Here is a 16,398-nt window from a genome sequence, read left to right as displayed (position 1 = left end):
TCACATCTCAGGTTTAACCAAACACTTTTCTATTTGCTTGATTTTCACTCACAGTGAATGCTAAGATACTCTTGGAAAAAGGGGAACTTATCATAAATTTGTTCAACTCAAATAAGGGAGACTGTATCTTTTGTTTGTTGTTTATCTGTTTTTTAATAATATCTTTATTTAAAAACAGTGATTAAAACATGATTGTAGTTGGGTTTCAGTCATAAAAAAGAACATCCCCCTTCATCAGTGCAATATTTCCATCATCAATGCCCCCATCTCCCTCTCCCCCACCGCCTATATTCGAGACAAGCTTTCTACTTCCCTCACTCATTGACATTGTTATGATAGCTCTCAGTGTAGTTATTTCTCTAACTGCACTAACCACTCTTTGTGGTGGGCTTCATATTGTGAGCCAGTCCTTACAGCCCTCATCTCTGGGAATTATTTCAATGATGTCTTTTATTTTTCTTAAAACCCATAGATGAGTGAAACTATTCTGTGTCTCTCTCTAAGGGAGACTATATCTTATAGAAAAAAATCACCTAATTATTGAGGACACATCTAAGGGAGTAATAACTGAAGATTAATTTTCCACTAGGAATATCTCTGCATTAAAGAAAACACAGATGATAATGGAAACATTGTCTCTGGAGAAGGAAGGTTAGGGGAAATCACTGCACTAATATTCAATAATTGATTATTTCAGTATACTCACAGGTCAAAGAGACTGTTTAAGGTTACAGAAAATCCACAGGGGCAACATTAAATTTAAACTGCAGCACAAAATTTTTTTCTTAATTACAGTGTGAGGGAACCAAAGATGTAGCACAGTGATACACTTGCATGTGAAGCCTTAAATTGAGTGTTACAAAAAATAACTTAAAAATATGGTGTGAATTTTGTTCCACATAAATTATGAAATAATTTTCAAACTGGTATTTATTCCTTTTTGTAGGGGGAGTGTGGTAGAGAGATAGAGTTTGGGCTACACTCACAGTCAGTATTCAGGGTCTCCAGAGTCTGCTCTAAATTAACTCCTGGTGATTGATGCTTGGGGACCATACGTTGTCCTGAGGATATATATTTTGGAGAGGTAGCTTTGGGGGTCACACCAAGTGGTACTTAGAAATGACCCTTGGTGGTGCTCAGGAGATTAAATCAGAGTCAAAGTATTGCTCTACAAAGCCAATGCTTTACCTCCTGCACTATCTCTCCAGCCTCTATAAATTCAGATATTTTCTTTTTTTTTCTCTTTTTCTTTGGTTTTTGGGCCACACCCGTTTGATGCTCAGAGGCTACTCCTGGCTAAGCGCTCAGAAATTGCCCCTGGCTTGGGTGGACCACATGGGACACGGGGTGTGTGTGTGTGTTGTGTGTGTGTGTGTGTGTGTGTGTGTGTGTGTGTGTGTGTGTGTGTGTGTGTGTCAAACCGCGGTCCTTTCTTGGCTAGCTCTTGCAAGGCAGACACCACCTCGCCTGCCCCATAGTTCAGATATTTTCTTCTTTTTTTTTTTTGTTTTTTTTTTTGGGGGGGGGGGTCCACACCCGGCAGTGCTCAGGGGTTACTCCTGGCTGTCTGCTCAGAAATAGCTCCTGGCAGGCACAGGGGACCATATGGGACACCGGGATTCGAACCAACCACCTTTGGTCCTGGATTGGCTGCTTGCAAGGCAAACGCCGCTGTGCTATCTCTCCGGGCCCAGGTTCAGATATTTTCATTAGGCCTTCTTAACATCTAAAAATTTCATAACAACTGCAAGAGGTTTTTAGGAACTATGGGACAGCTAAGAAACTAGATTCAGGGGGAAATTTTAACCATGAATACTCATCCTCTGGAGATGGGGAAAGACCAGAGTTTGGTGATTACATATGAAGCAACTTGAGTTAGGCATAAGAATGGAAAACTTTGGTTCTTCCATTAACTTCAGTCAATATTTAAACTTCTTAGCACACACATCAGGTACTCATCTGTGAGGATAGTGGATCAGAAACCTGTACTTGCTGTGCCTGCCATGCAGGGGCTGACTGTCAAGTCACAAGTCAAGTTCTGGAGAACAGTGTGTGGACAGTGGTTTTTTTGTTTTGTTTTTGGGCCACACCTAGTGACACTCAGGGGTTACTCATGGTTAAGCACTCAGAAATCACACCTGGCTTGGGGGACCATATGGAATGCTGGGGGATCAAACCACAGTCAGTCCTAGGTTAGCGCGTGCAAGGCAAACGCCCTACCACTTGCACCACTGTTCTGGCCCCTGTGGATAGTGTTTTTAAAGAAAACAAAAATCTTAGTTTGCATCTGTAAACTCATGTGGAATAAATCTGCTCTCATGGCCTAGAGAGAAAATAATGCTTTGTTGAAGGGGTGTGGCCTATTCTAGATCTGAAGTCCTAGAAGAAGAATGTCATCTTCTCTCCTGCTGATACCTGCAATATGACTACTAGACAGGGAAGGGCCTGGGGAACCTGGTCATAAAAACCAAACCACCAAGAAAGCTCTAACTCTGGCCCTTATGGAAAAGCACAGGGATTTAAGTGGGGCATTAGATAACCCCACAAAGTTTTAATCTTTTGTTTGTGGCTACATTAAATAAATGGAAGGAAGCTCTATAGGTAGTTCCCAGTACTGTGGACTGCCCTGTGATCCTATTTAGGAGAGATAACAGGAGGGTAAAAGGGCTTTTCTTCTCAGATTGATACTCCTATCCAGAAAAACGAGGCATCTAGGACTGGCCATTCATTCTGCAGCCAAAGCCTATGGTGCATGCAAAGCACAGGAGAACATCCACACTCTCTCAGCAGGCTCCAGGCTCCAGAATCACTTGAATTCTCATTCTAATTGTGACCCACAGCAGATCTGCATGCTGCCAAGGAGGATCTGGGTGAACAGCTGTTGTGAGAGTCTAATGAGCAACAGTATAAAGGGTATCTGGAAATAAATGGGAGAAACCCACTCTGGAATTAAAAATAGAATGAGGCACTGTCAGAGCAGATTTAAAGAGCCAGTGGGGCCAAGAAACAGAGAGGCAGTTTCTCTCCATAGGAAAGTTACAGCCAACACATTCTCATCAGCAAATGAATGTCTAGAAGGACCCTAAGTTATGATCCTCAGTTTCAGGGCATTACCACACACAAGTGAGTGGGGTTTTTGCTGACTGGGATCTCTGAGGCATCTGTGCCAGCAGCAGGGAGTCACGTGTTAGCTTCCATTATGTCCTTCTTACCACCACCTGAGGAAAGTCTGGCTCCATCTCAGATTTTTGCAGTCACTGAATGGCACATAAAGCCAAGAGCCCTGTGTGAGATGAACAGGAAGTTCAGCATCTCAGAGGGCAAAATTCTAATGGTCCCAGAAACATAGCTACAAGGGCTGAGACTTAGACTTTTGCATGCAGAAGCTCTGGATTCAATCCTCAGCACCATATGACCCACATTTCCCCACTCCAAGCTCCACAACTGTGGCCCAAGAGAATAAAAAAAAAGTCTATATTGTGTTCATCACATCAGCAAACTCACTCCTCTACCTTCCTTATAGCATGAGGAACCTGCTTGAGAGATTAACTTTCTGATCATGGAGGAGTGAGAAATGACAGGGATAGTGGACAGTTTGGCTCTGGAGGAGAAGGCTTCACACAGGGGATTTTCACCCAAATATGATCCTTTCAGATGGGGTTTTCACCACTTTCTGTGAAACCATAAGAAATAAATGTGTAAAAATAAAAATATTAGGGCCCGGAGAGATAGCACAGCGGTGTTTGCCTTGCAAGCAGCTGATCCAGGACCAAAGGTGGTTGGTTAGAATCCCGGTGTCCCATATGGTCCCCTGTGCCTGCCGGGAGCTATTTCTGAGCAGACAGCCAGGAGTAACCCCTGAGCACAGCTGGGTGTGGCCCAAAAACAAAAAAAAAAAAATTAAAAAAGGAAATAAATGTGACCATGAGGCATCTTAGGATTCCAAGAGTCAGATATGTAAAATTACACAAGTATGACAGCCCCTCTGTTTTCCACAAGTTGCTATGAGAAATCGAGAAAGCTATGGCCATGCGGCTCATTGCCTTCTTGTCACACAAGGAGAGACAAGCTGATGGTATAGACAGCCTGCACCAAGGTGAGCACTGGGGAGCTAAGGGCCATCACATCATGAAAGCACATGAGAGAAAAGGCATGGGGTGTGGACAGATCCTGCCCCAACCAAGGAAAAACATGAGGTAAGGAGACAGGGCTCCTCAGGCCTGAATGGTAGTGGGGGCCCTCTTAGCTCTCAGGGTGGACAGACAAGACATGGACAACAGCCACTCCCTACCATCTCCAGTAACAGTTACCCAAAGTAACAAAAAACCTTGTCTGTTCAGCCCCACAGCTTTAAAAAGCTTCTCCAGTGCTCTGCCTGTCACCATCTGGAAAGGTGGGGGCCTCATTGTGGAAGAGAGCTAGGAGGAGACCAAACTGCTAAAAGCGTGTCACCACCCCCCACCCTGAGAACTCAGTGAGCTTGGAAAAGGACTCAGACAAGACATGGGCCACACCACATACCGTGGAGAAGAACATGGTGAAGGTGTAGACAGCAGCTTCCAACACATAACGGCTCCTGATGGCAAGGACCACGGGTGGCAGGAACATGAGGTTGCTCAGGCAGAGCAGGAGCGTGGACAGCAGCTGGAAGCCATAGGTGGGCGCATCCTCACTGTCGGTGCAGCCCCAGCCCCTCCACCCTGTGGGAGGCGAGGACCCAGGAGAAAAGAGAATACATAAGACAGGCCTGGATTCGGCAGCCAAAAGCCCCATGAAGGGCAGGGAGGGCTGCCCCTTTCCTGTACCCACCCCCACTCCCTCAGGGCTTTGCTCACCAGCTTTGCATTCACAGGCCGCATACAGATAGTTGTGTGTGCGCAGCAGCTTGCACTGGCCATACGGCCCACAGTCGTCCACACAAGGGGAGAGGAAGGTCCGCAACCGCACCTCCGCGGTGGCATTCCGGCATCGCACAAAACTGCCAGCACATACTCTGGTGATGACTGGAGCTCCGCAGGGGTGCTCCCTCCCTGGCCCACTCCTCCCTCCCTGAGTTTCTCACCGAGGCCCTACCCCGCACAGTGAGCGCAGGGTGAGAAACCAGGTCCCGGTCTGTGGGAAGGGGATGCGCAGCCTGGCCATCCTGGAGTCGGCACTGACGGAGAGGAGAAAGCCGGCCAGAGACTCTGAGGGGAGAAGGGCGGGGAGGGGTGCCCATGTGGGGGAAACCTCAGAAACCTCCCCTCGCCAAACCCTTCCTTCCTCCACACCATCCTCCCCAGCTTCCGGCCTCCTCTCCCTTCCCACTCTTCACCCCACCTTTGGAACAGGTCACGGCTGCATCCCCCAGGCTCAAGGGCACCTCATGAGTCAGGCATCCGAACACTGTCACGTTTTCCTGGTGCAGAGAGCTCTGGGGACAGTGGGTATGAGGGTGTCACACCTGTGGCTGGCCCGCACTCCTCCACCTGTTAACCCATCACCAGGAAACCCCTCCAGACCCTCTCTAGTGTCCATCCTGCTCTCCACCACAAAGCCAACCTGTCTATCTGCCTTTCTCTGATTCAGTCTAACAAGCAAGATGTCATAGAAAGTCCCTGGGTGCATCTCTGGCCATAAGGGCCTAGCCACAGAACACAGGAATAAGAGGACATACACTCACCTCACCCCAGGGGATGGGAAGCAGCTTATGAGAGAGATATATCAAGAAGGTTAGAACCATAAGGTGTTCTGAGATGGGGGTGGGGGTGTCAAATAACTCATGCTGCTGACAATCAAGCAAACGAAAGGAAGAAACAAGATGATTTGACAGCTGTGTTAGGGAATCAGACCCAAAAAATCTTCTTGGGGGAATTTTCACTAGAGGGGGAGAATTCTCCTCAGAGAAGCATATAGCACATATTGCATACAGCCTTGTTCCAGACTCTGTGGCAAGTTTCACACACTGCTCACTCCCCGTGTGCCAGAGCAATAAGCCAAGGGTTATTCATAAACAGTCACTGGGTAGGAGTCTAAGGGGAGGAGTAAAAGGCCCTTAAGCAACAGAGAACCCAGATTCCAGTGTCCAGTTCAGGGTACAAAGGAAAAAATTTAAGTGTTGGGGGATAAAAGTCCACATGCCAGTTTATCACTCAGAATAAGTAGCCAGCAGATAGTGTTAGATATGACCCAGGTTCAATCCCTGACACCAGCATCAATGGATGAAGCCCTGGAGGACCCCAAAACAATCAGGGTGGCCCTGGTGGTTTCTGGCACTGCAAGACCCAAGCCAAGCAGCACCACATTTTCAGGCCCCAGCAATGAACTGCTGGCTTGGGTGACTGAGTATTGCTGGAAATAGACCCTAAGCTCCTGAACACTGCTCAAATATGGAACTGCATAAATTCAGGGGGAAGCAAAATGAAGAGCATGAGATGAATAGAACATAAGACAGTGTCCATTAAGAAAAAGAACAAGAGGGCCGGAGAGATAGCACAGCAGTAGATCATTTGCCTTGTACGCAGCCAACCCAGGATCAACGGTGATTTGAATCCTAGCATCCCATATGGTCCCCATGCCTGCCAGGAGCTATTTCTGAGCACAGAGCCAGGAGTAACCTTTGAGCACTGCCAGGTGTGCCCCCCCCAAAAAAAAAACAAAACAAAGAAAGAAAGAAAAGGGACAAGAACTCAGAAAAGAAGAGACTGAGAGATTGGGATGTTGGGCTGGTGGAGTTTAAGAGTGTGGGTCTCTACCACTAGCTAACAAGCATGCCTGGTCTCTTACAAAGATTCTCTCTACCGGGTCAAGGTCAAATCAAGAACTCATGGACATTGATTGAGGCAAGGCAATAAGCAAACGCAATATACATATAATCTCAGCAGTCTTTCACAAGCTCTCTTCAGCAGCTGCAGCAAAGCTAAGGAAATGGGGATGATTTGAAAACCTAGCCCATGCCATCATGAGCCTCCAACAAGTCTAAGAGTGAACTGTAGAAGTAGGAGGAGGATGTGCTCAACACTGGCCCACATTCCGTGCTAACTAGTTAGTCAAGACCAATACACAGGTACTTATCAACTGCTGCAATAAGAAGTTCCTGGGTTGCAGAAAGGCCTTGTGACAAGGTGTTGGAGAGTGTGAAGGAGATGTTGACCAAGGTCTCCAAGAGTAGCAAGTCCCCTAAGAAAATTCCAAACCCACCAAGAACCACTACATCTCCAAGATGTTTCTGCATAGGAAAAGGCATCTGCACTCCTACGTTCATTGCAGCACAATTCACAACAGACAGAATCTGGAAACAACCCAAGTGCCTAAGAACAGATGAATGGATAAAGAAACTAAGGTACATCTACACAATGGAATACTGTTAGGAAAAATGAAGTCACATTTGCTTATACATACAGACAGGGAGAGTATCATGCTGAGTGAAATGAATCAGAAATAAACAGACACAGAATGATCATAATTATGTACAAGATTTTAAAAAAGCATAGTATACCAATAATACCCAAATACAATAGAAATGATTGGGGGATGCAGTTAGGATGGACAAAGAAACACTATGACAATAATCATAGGAAATGATCACTCTAGAAAGAATTGGAAACTGAAAGAATGTAAAGTGACATGCGCAATACTCCTTCAGTAACTGTGGTATAAACCATGATTCTTAAGAGGAAAAAGAGAGAAAAGTGTCTGCCATAGAGTCTTGCCTCTATGGGGTGAGGTGGTGGGGTGGGGAGGGGGACAAGAGGTTAACTGGGGAAATTGGTTGGAGGAAATGAACACTGGTAAAGGAATGAGTGTTGTAATATAGTATCACCAAAACTCAACTATTAACAACTTTGGGGTGGGGGGTCACACCCAGCAGTGCTCAGGGGTTACTACTGCTCTGTGCTCAGAAATTGCTCCTGGCACGCTCAGAGGACCATATGGGATGCCGGGATTCAAACCACCATCTGTCCTGGATCGGCTGTGTGCAAGGCAAACGCCCTATCACTGTGCTATCACTCTGGCCCCTATTAACAACTTTTAAGCTCTGTATTTCACAGTGATTTCATTTAAAAAAAATTTTTTTAATTAAAAAAAAAAAAAGCTGTTCCTGCATGTAGACTTGGTCATCCTGGTCTAGCAGAACCCACTTATTTCCAGCAAGGTACTACCTCCCTGACCCAGAAGACCTGCCCTTGTAGATGGAATAATACACACATGCGTGCGCTCTCTCGCTTTCTCGCTCGAGCGCTCTCTCACTCAAATAATCTTATATAATCTCTTATATAATCTTATATAATCTCAGCCAGAAAAGAGTCAAAGAGAATTTGAACAGGAAAATAAGAAATATCATGTGGTTTAAGAATTGGCTCTGTCCCAATCAGGAGAACCACTAGAACATTGATTCATGTCCCACAAAATACCGTATCAAGTCACCAAACCGTTCCCAAATGGCCTGGTAAAAAAAAAAAAATCAGTCTTGCCAACCTAGTTGGGGGACAGGAGGACTCCTAGAAACTCCTGGCCAGGGAACTAGACTTACTTGTCGACCATACTGCTTGCTTCCTCTGTTATCCAAGGTTTTTACTTTGAATAGGTAATCTATGATTACAGTCTTTATTAGTCGTTATGATTTAATAAATGTAGACAACTTTGCTAAGAAAAAGAAACAAGAAGGATAAGAAAGAAGCCCAAAGATGGGAGCTGACCATAAGCCTCAGATGAGAGAACAGGTGCCTGCACCCTGGTCAGGTCTGGGACAAGTGGCAGAGATTCCAGAAACACAAAGACACCCCCCACTCTGGACAGCCAGAGACAACCATAGAGGGTTGGAGAAACTGAAGATACTGAGGTTGCCAAGATCTGGGCACACTGCAGGGAGTCTGAAGGGCTGTAAAAAATCACTGGTTGTGGCCATTGAGCCATAGGAGCAGAAGATGTAATTGTCAGGAGGAAAAATGGAGACAACAGAAACTAGTTCCTCTCCACTTTTCTGTAAGACTAAAACTATAAAACTACTTGAAAAAAAAGTATATTTACTGTGGTGGTGGTGGTGGTGGTTAAGGGGGGATCAACTTAAAAAGATGAGGAGAGAATTACTGGCTGCAGCTCCCAAAGGTAAAGCAAAGCCACAGGCTTTTTTTGATTTTGAGAAATCTGACACATGGCCTCTACCTATGAGAACAGTCCAGATACATGGGCTGAAATGCCTCAAATGGTGGCGAACCCCAATCTTCTGAGAGAAGAAAATGAACAAATGAACGCCTGCCATGGAGAAAGGCCATAGCCATTGGGGGTGACAGGCATACCTCACACAGCCCTGCTGACCCAGCCCATCTGTGTGGAGCCCATGCCAAGGTACTTGCAGTCCCTTCTCCTGGAGTTGGGTGGAAGTGGGCAGGATTCCAGGAGGCCAGGGCCCCACCCTACACACATCTCTTTCAATCCCCACCCCCAGATTGCCTTCCCCCCTCCCCACCAAGTACCACATTGAGCTGGAGCTCCAGGCTGAGGACACCGCCACTGTCCAGCACAGGCAGCAGTCTCAGGGCGAACACAGCTGGACGCTCAGGGGGCAGGGCCACACTGGGGCCAAAGAAGATGTAGAAGTGGACAGAGAAAGTGTCCAGTTCATTGCGCAGCGTGGGGCGCACTGGCCAGCAGTGCTCAGGGGGAACCGTGGCCCGGGGCCCCTCCACAGTGGCTCCAACGGAAGGCAATTCCACAGGCAGTGGCTGGTTGCCCAGGGACTGAGGCATGTTCATGGCAGCTCCAGGGACCAAGGCCCGGGACAGGCTGGGCTGTGGGCATTCTGTGGAGGCAGAGGGGAGCAGAGCTGAACTCGGATGCCCTCATGGCCCTGAAGCTCCCCCCCCCCCCCCCACACACACACACACACAGTCCAGGGAATCAACCTTCAGCAAAGACTAGGAGAAACGGACAAGGACTCTGGCCCATCAAGAGACTCAGGGCTAGAACCTGGGGACTCCAACAAACTATCAGGTAAAGTCAGCCTGGCAGAGGGGAGCCAAGGGGAGCACCCACTCCCTCAGGGCCAGACAGGTGCTGTTGAAACAGATGCTAGGCTCCTTACATGCCTGCACAGAATCTAGCAAAGGCAGCAGCCCAGAGGTCTTCAGTGCCTCTGCCCCATCCAGGAAACAGAAAGAGAAAATGGCATCAAGAAAAAGGAGTCTAGAGAGGGCACCCAGCCACTAAGCACAGGTTTTGCATGTAGGAGGCCTAGGTTCAATCCCAGGCAATGCACGGTCCCCTAAGCGCTACCAGGAGCCACCTCTGAGCACAGAGTGGGGAGTAGTCCCTAAGAAGAAAAGGAGAGAGAGGAAGAAGAGGGGAAAAGGAGGGGAAATTAAGGGAAGGAAGAGGAGGGCTGGACAGGTGGAATGGGAAGGGAAAGGGAGAGGGTGAGGAAAGAAAGATAGGGAAGGGAAGGAAAGAAAAAGGAAAGGCAGGGCAGTGCAGGGCATCCTTGAGCTCTGAATATGGTCTGTAAAATAATATGAAATCTTTCTGGGATTTGAACCTCCTTGTAGGGGGAGTCCAGGGAGTGTGACAAGGCATGGCTGGAGTTGGGGACAAGGAGGGTTGGGAGGGGAGGCAATGGATGCCTCTTTCCAGGCCCAAGAGCCCACAGAGGCTGGGAGCAGGGGCTGACAGACACAAATGGGACTTCTGACCTTGCAGCCACACACACAGCTGGAAGCGGATGGGCCTGCCAGGACCCCTGGATGGCATCTCCACTCGAACGTAGACCCAGTGCCCCCATGGTGGTAGAGCCAACTCCAGCTGGCACATCGCAGCACCTCCGCAGGCCACTGAGCTTGAATTGTGCAGGGGTGGGGCCTTAGGACGCAGACGCAGGGTCAGGGGGCAGGCGGCAGCCCCACGGCCCCCAATACACACCAGCTGTGCAGAGACCCTGTAAGTGAAACTGGGTACAAAGACCCTGGGGAAGGGATTGGGGGTGCAGAAAAGACAGGGACAGAGAGGTGAGCAGGACACAGAAGAAGGAAACAGGAATAAGACAGCATATAGGGGAAGGATCTTTCTGGGGTTCCCCAATCGAGGAAGAGTGGGTGTAGGGCTCCCACCAGCTTTGGGAGTTCTGTTCAGGTGGGCTTCGGAAGAAACAAGCAGGGAGGCCAGAGCTCAGTACCCAGTCTAAGGCCAAAGGAGAAGGAGGAAGATGAGGAGGAGGAGGAGGAGGAGGAGGAGGAAGAGGAAGAGGAAGAGGAGGAAGAAGAAAAGAAGGAGGAGGAGGAAGAGGGTCCAGTCTGGGGAGTCTTCACTTACTTGTATAGGGTGGAATGATTGTGGGGGGAGAGTGTTTGTTCTGAGGGTCTGCCGGGCACCAGCACTGCCACGTCCAGCAGACGCCTGACGATGAGCTGTGGCTGCAGCAAGTACTGACACTCATCCTGAAGGCCCTATGGGAAAGAGGAACGGCAGGGAACTGCTCAGCAGAGCCCACATGGTGGAGGGAGGAGCTGAGCTGAGGAAGGGTCCAGGCACTCCCACCTCCTCCATTCTAGGCCCTCTGAGCACTTCCAGTACAGAGACCTCATCCCACCCAGGTCCCTTCAAACTACCCAGCCCATCCTCCATGGGGGAATTGTTCTGTGAGGGATGTAGAAATTTCTTCAGGGCCTGAGTGATAACACAACTGGTAGGGTACTTGCCTTGTTTGCAGCCCACCCCGGTTTGATCCCTAGCATTTCATATAGTCCCTAGAGCCCTGGGTTTAATCCCTGGTATCCTCAGAGCCCTCCAGGAGTATTTTCCCTGAGACGTCTAGGAGTACTTTAAGCCCTGGGTTTGATCCCAAGGGGTCCCCAGAGCCCTCCAGGAGTAATTCCTGAGTGCAGAGCCTGGAGTAACTTCTGAGCATTGCTGGGTGTGGCCCAAAACAACAATAACAAAAAAAATATATTCTGAGAAATCTCCAATCCATAGCTTCTCTATCCATCAGGATGAACTCCTCACTCACCCTGTCCCTTCCAGGAGCTTGCCCAGCCCCATGTTATACTCTCATGCCCAGGTTATAAGAGACAGAACAGGAACCTTCCCCTGGCTTTTGATCCCCCAGACAGAGCCCAACTAGCACAAGCCGTGCACTTTGAGAGGATGGTTGGCTGCCAGCATGAATGAAGTCCTGACAGAACTGCTGCAAGCATGAGTGAGTATGTGAATGAACGTGTCCGTTCCCACCCAGCAAAACAGCCCTCATCTACATGAACAAAGTCTGTCTCCAACTCCAAGGTAACTATTTCTACCTTTGCAACCCACAGATATGCCTACCCCTGCCAAAGTCTGTATTTCTGTTCTTACATGAAATCAGCCTAAGACTCCTAATCAGGATAAAAGCACTAGTCCTTGCACCCCCACAGTGAGGTCCCTCACTCTACAAGCACTACCCCAATATGAACAGCCTCATAGTTCCTTGGAGAGCACAGTCTGGTCTGCTCTTTCTCCTATTCTGTTGCATTTTCTACGCAGCTCAGGAGAGGAGGGACTGCCTGATTCTCTGATCTGTGGGTCCACTGGCCTCATGCTGGCCCAACTAAAAGCTCCCTGCTCATTAATGTGGTAACTCTGAATGAAGTCTGAGAAACAAACTTCCAGGTTCTGATGCCCCATGTTGTTCTGTACCATGGAACAAGCTGGCCCCAGTATTGACTCCCAGTGAAGTTCTATCAGGCTCAAAGACAGCCTATGAGACACCAGATCAGTCCTCTCAGCTCTCTGCGCAGACTCTTTCTGTATCATTGCTTCCTCCATGCCCAAGGCCTGGCACACCACTTGGTACATATAATATGTTAAAACCCATACCTGCTGAGTTAAAGAATAGAAGTCAGAGCAGAGACCCTCAGAGAGCCCCCAGAACCCATCTAAATTGTTTACAATCCTCCATACCGCTCCCTCATCTTTAGTGTCAATTCCTAAGACTAGATAGACTCGTCTGTCTCTTGATTCTAAATCAGGAATCACCATCTCAATATTATGTGACAAATGAACCCCAGGGTGTGACTCCCAGGTAGAAGAATCCTTTGCTTGAAAGTCCAATGTGGTGGAGACTCTGAATGTGGTTTCTCTGGGTATCAGGCACTTCCTTCCCTTAACTACATGGCTTACATCCCTCACTGTAGAGAACACTCAGTCAGAAGAGACCTGGGAAGGTGCAGGTGACCATAACCTTCAGCCAGTGAAAGGGCATCAGTGGTCAAGCACCTCTGCCAAGGCAGACATCAAGTCGGACTAGCCACCAGCATCTTTCATAGAAAGAACAGAGCCAAAGCTCAGAAACTTAAGGAACCAAGAGAAAGGGCAAAAGAAATAGTTTGAGATATCCAAGAGTTGAAGGCCTTCAGAATAAACCCAAAATAGGCTATTTCAAAGATCCCAAGCAAGGTGGCCAATGCTAGGCCCCAGTGGCTCAAGAAGACTGAAGAAGATACACACAGACATTTGGCCATTGCAGTGAGAATAGCCTTTGAACAAGAAGAAATGAGTACAGTCGGCAGGGGCACAGAGACTATACAGGCCACAGTACCACAGAATCACATCAGGTGAGATGCAGTAAGCAAAAAAATGCAGAGGACAGATCTTCCAAGCATTCTTTTGAAGTTGAATCAAGAAGCTGAATTCTTCCAGGGCCAGAGTAACAGTACAATGAATGGGTAGGGCCCTTGCCTAGCATGTAGATGGCCTGGATTCAATTCCAGGCACTCATATTCTCCACCTAGCCCCACTAGGAGTAACTCCTGATTGCAGAATCAGGGGTACACCCTGAGCATCAGCAGGTGTGTCCAAATAAATAAATAATAAAGATTCACTCCTAGGTATGTACCCTAGGAACTCAAAAATACAATACAAAAATGCCTTCTGCACACATATCCATCACAGCACTATTTACAATAGCCAGAATCTGGAAACAACCCAGATGCTCAACAACAGATGAGTGGCTAAAGAAACTGTGGTACATATATACAATGGAATAGTATGCAACTGTTAGGAAAAATGAAATCATGAAATTTTCCTATATATGGATGTACATGGAAACTATTATGCTGAGTGAAATGAGTCAGAGGGATAGAGATAGCACAGAATAGTCTCACTGATCTGTGTGATTTAAGAAAAATAAAATATAGTATGGTAATAATATCCAAACACAATAGAGATGAGGTTTGAAAGGACCAGCCCATTATATGAAGCTTACCACAAAGAGTGGAGTTAGAGAAAAATTACAGTAACAACTACCATCATAATAGTAGTGAGAGAAATAGAATGCCTGTCTCAAAGGCAGGCAGGAGGGAGGGGAGAAGGGAGATGGGGAGCAGTGGTGGTGGGATGGTTTCACTGGTGAATGGGGGGATACATTTTTATGACTGAAACCCAACTACAAACATGTTTGTAATTGTGGTGCTTAAATAAATATGTTAATAAATACAATAAATAAAGATTCAACAAGATTTTTCCATAGAATTAGCTGGAGAGAATTAAGTGGAAAGAGAGAAATCAAGGATGATAAGTTTGAAACCTGGTGGATGACAGTGCTACTATGGTTAAGATGAGAGAAGTCAGGGTTTTAGGCTGGGAAGATGACAGGAATCACTGTGAAGAGGATTTTATATCAGGATTGGCTTTAAATTCAACAGACTTAGCTTTAGATACTTTTAGAAAACCAGTTGGAGACGTCAACTGAGCAAATGGTTATAAGGTCTGAAATTTAAAGAAATGAGGACTCTCTGAACACACGCAGCAGACACTCATTTATAGATGGTACCTAAACTCACTGTGCTGGAGGCACCTAGCAAGAGGAGGGAGAAATCAATGGCAGAGGCCTAGAAGCAAGTACTAGGGGGTCCAGAATCTATCCAGAAGGGAATATGTACAGGAAAAGATAGCAAAGAACACAGAAGGAAGACATGATGACCATACCAGGATCATTCTGAAAAGTCGGAGGCAAAGGGGACTAGAAGGGTAGTACAGAGGGTAGGGCATTTGACTTGCACATGGCTGACAGAGGTTCAGTCCCCAGCATCCATATAGTCCCCCAAACTCCTTTAGGAGTGACCCCGGAGTACAGAGCCAGGAGTAAACCCTGAGAACTACCAGATATGGCCCCAAAGCAAAACAAAAGAAGCCAAAAAAGAAGGCAAAGAAGAGAAAATAGTTAACTAATAAAAGGGTACTATGAGAAACTACTTAACTACTAATTAACTCTGGGAAAGGTACTGGGGCTGAAAAGAGGACTTACTTTTCACTGTATGCCTTTTTGAACATTTCAAATGTAGTATCAGGTGCATATATTACCTATTTAAAATATAAATAAAATCATTTATGCGGAGCAAGAAAAACAGAAAAGGGCACTGTTGTGGGCTTTAACCGTGTCTACTGATATCCTAAGCCACACTTGTACCTGGGTGATGAAATCAAACAAATTCTTTCTTCTTTACTTTCCTTATTGTTGTCTTCATGACTTTATCAACTTTCATCTTGGATCTGGAGAGAAGAGGCATTCAAGAACAGTACCCCTAGATTTCTGGAGGACTGTCCCCTCATGAGTCACCTGGGTGACAGATGTTACCCAGCCCAAAGGCCAACAACCCCTTTGAGAAAACCTGCAGTTGGGTATCTCAGGAAGAAACATGCTCTTTGAACTAAGAAGGCTGGAAAATGCAGAGCATGTGTCAAAATAAAAGGGTTGAGGGGATGATGAGAGAAAGGAAAGGAGAAATTATATCAACTCATCTGTTTGTGAGTTTACAAAGATGGCAGAATGGTGGCAAAATTTTGCCATATACATAAAGAAACAATATAGGAATAACAAAGGGTCAAAATAACAGAACCTAAGCAGTTGTTTACAAAACTGAGGTCACCAAGGGCAGAGGAGCAAAGGGTATGGGTGGTTTGGAGGGGGACCTGAGATAATGGTGGAGAGAAGAAGATACTCTGGTGAAGGATGAAACCCTATCATTAAAGATATTAGAAATCAGTGCTTCACTAAATGATTTATTCATTCATTAAAAATGAATGTAAGGAGAGAAAAATCTGCCACCTGGTCACTATGTGTCAGGTGCATTGCTGCATACATGAATACCAGGATGACTATCACAGACACAGCAGGTAGGAGAATGAGGTGGATCCCATATGACACTCCCTTTTACAGTCTTCTCTAAGGTTCCTGGTAACCCTCAGTTCAAATTTCTAGGCCCTTCTTCACCTGGGCTCTGCCCACCCCCACAATTACCACTACAGCAGAACTATTTCAGTTCTCCACATAGAGCTTTAGCCCCTGCTGTTCCAACCATCTAGAATGTCTTCTCCTGCCTTCTCTCTCCTAACATCATCTCTACCACACTCCCAGGATGAGTTACATCTCTCTCTGGTCTTCATCTCTTGGGCCTC

General features: G+C 46.8%; 1 protein-coding gene across 1 annotated transcript in view; it reads right to left on the bottom strand.

Annotated features, from left to right (window-relative positions):
• TMEM8B (transmembrane protein 8B) overlaps positions 1 to 16,398 on the bottom strand; it is a 31,649-nt gene that overhangs the window by 4,947 nt on the left and 10,304 nt on the right. The window contains exons 4-10 of the mRNA XM_049773150.1: positions 11,284 to 11,417; positions 10,668 to 10,936; positions 9,456 to 9,781; positions 5,320 to 5,413; positions 5,063 to 5,186; positions 4,836 to 4,978; positions 4,522 to 4,700 (exon numbers count right to left, since the gene is read on the bottom strand). Of these exons, the coding sequence (XP_049629107.1) occupies positions 4,522 to 4,700; positions 4,836 to 4,978; positions 5,063 to 5,186; positions 5,320 to 5,413; positions 9,456 to 9,781; positions 10,668 to 10,936; positions 11,284 to 11,417 (1,269 nt within the window). The remainder of the gene's footprint in view (positions 1 to 4,521; positions 4,701 to 4,835; positions 4,979 to 5,062; positions 5,187 to 5,319; positions 5,414 to 9,455; positions 9,782 to 10,667; positions 10,937 to 11,283; positions 11,418 to 16,398) is intronic.

This window comes from Suncus etruscus, chromosome 1, assembly GCF_024139225.1.
Source record: "Suncus etruscus isolate mSunEtr1 chromosome 1, mSunEtr1.pri.cur, whole genome shotgun sequence".
In the NCBI taxonomy this organism is placed as follows: domain Eukaryota; kingdom Metazoa; phylum Chordata; class Mammalia; order Eulipotyphla; family Soricidae; genus Suncus; species Suncus etruscus.
The sequence above is the reverse complement of the archived record's forward strand: the minus strand, read 5'-3'. Positions and strand labels throughout refer to the sequence as shown.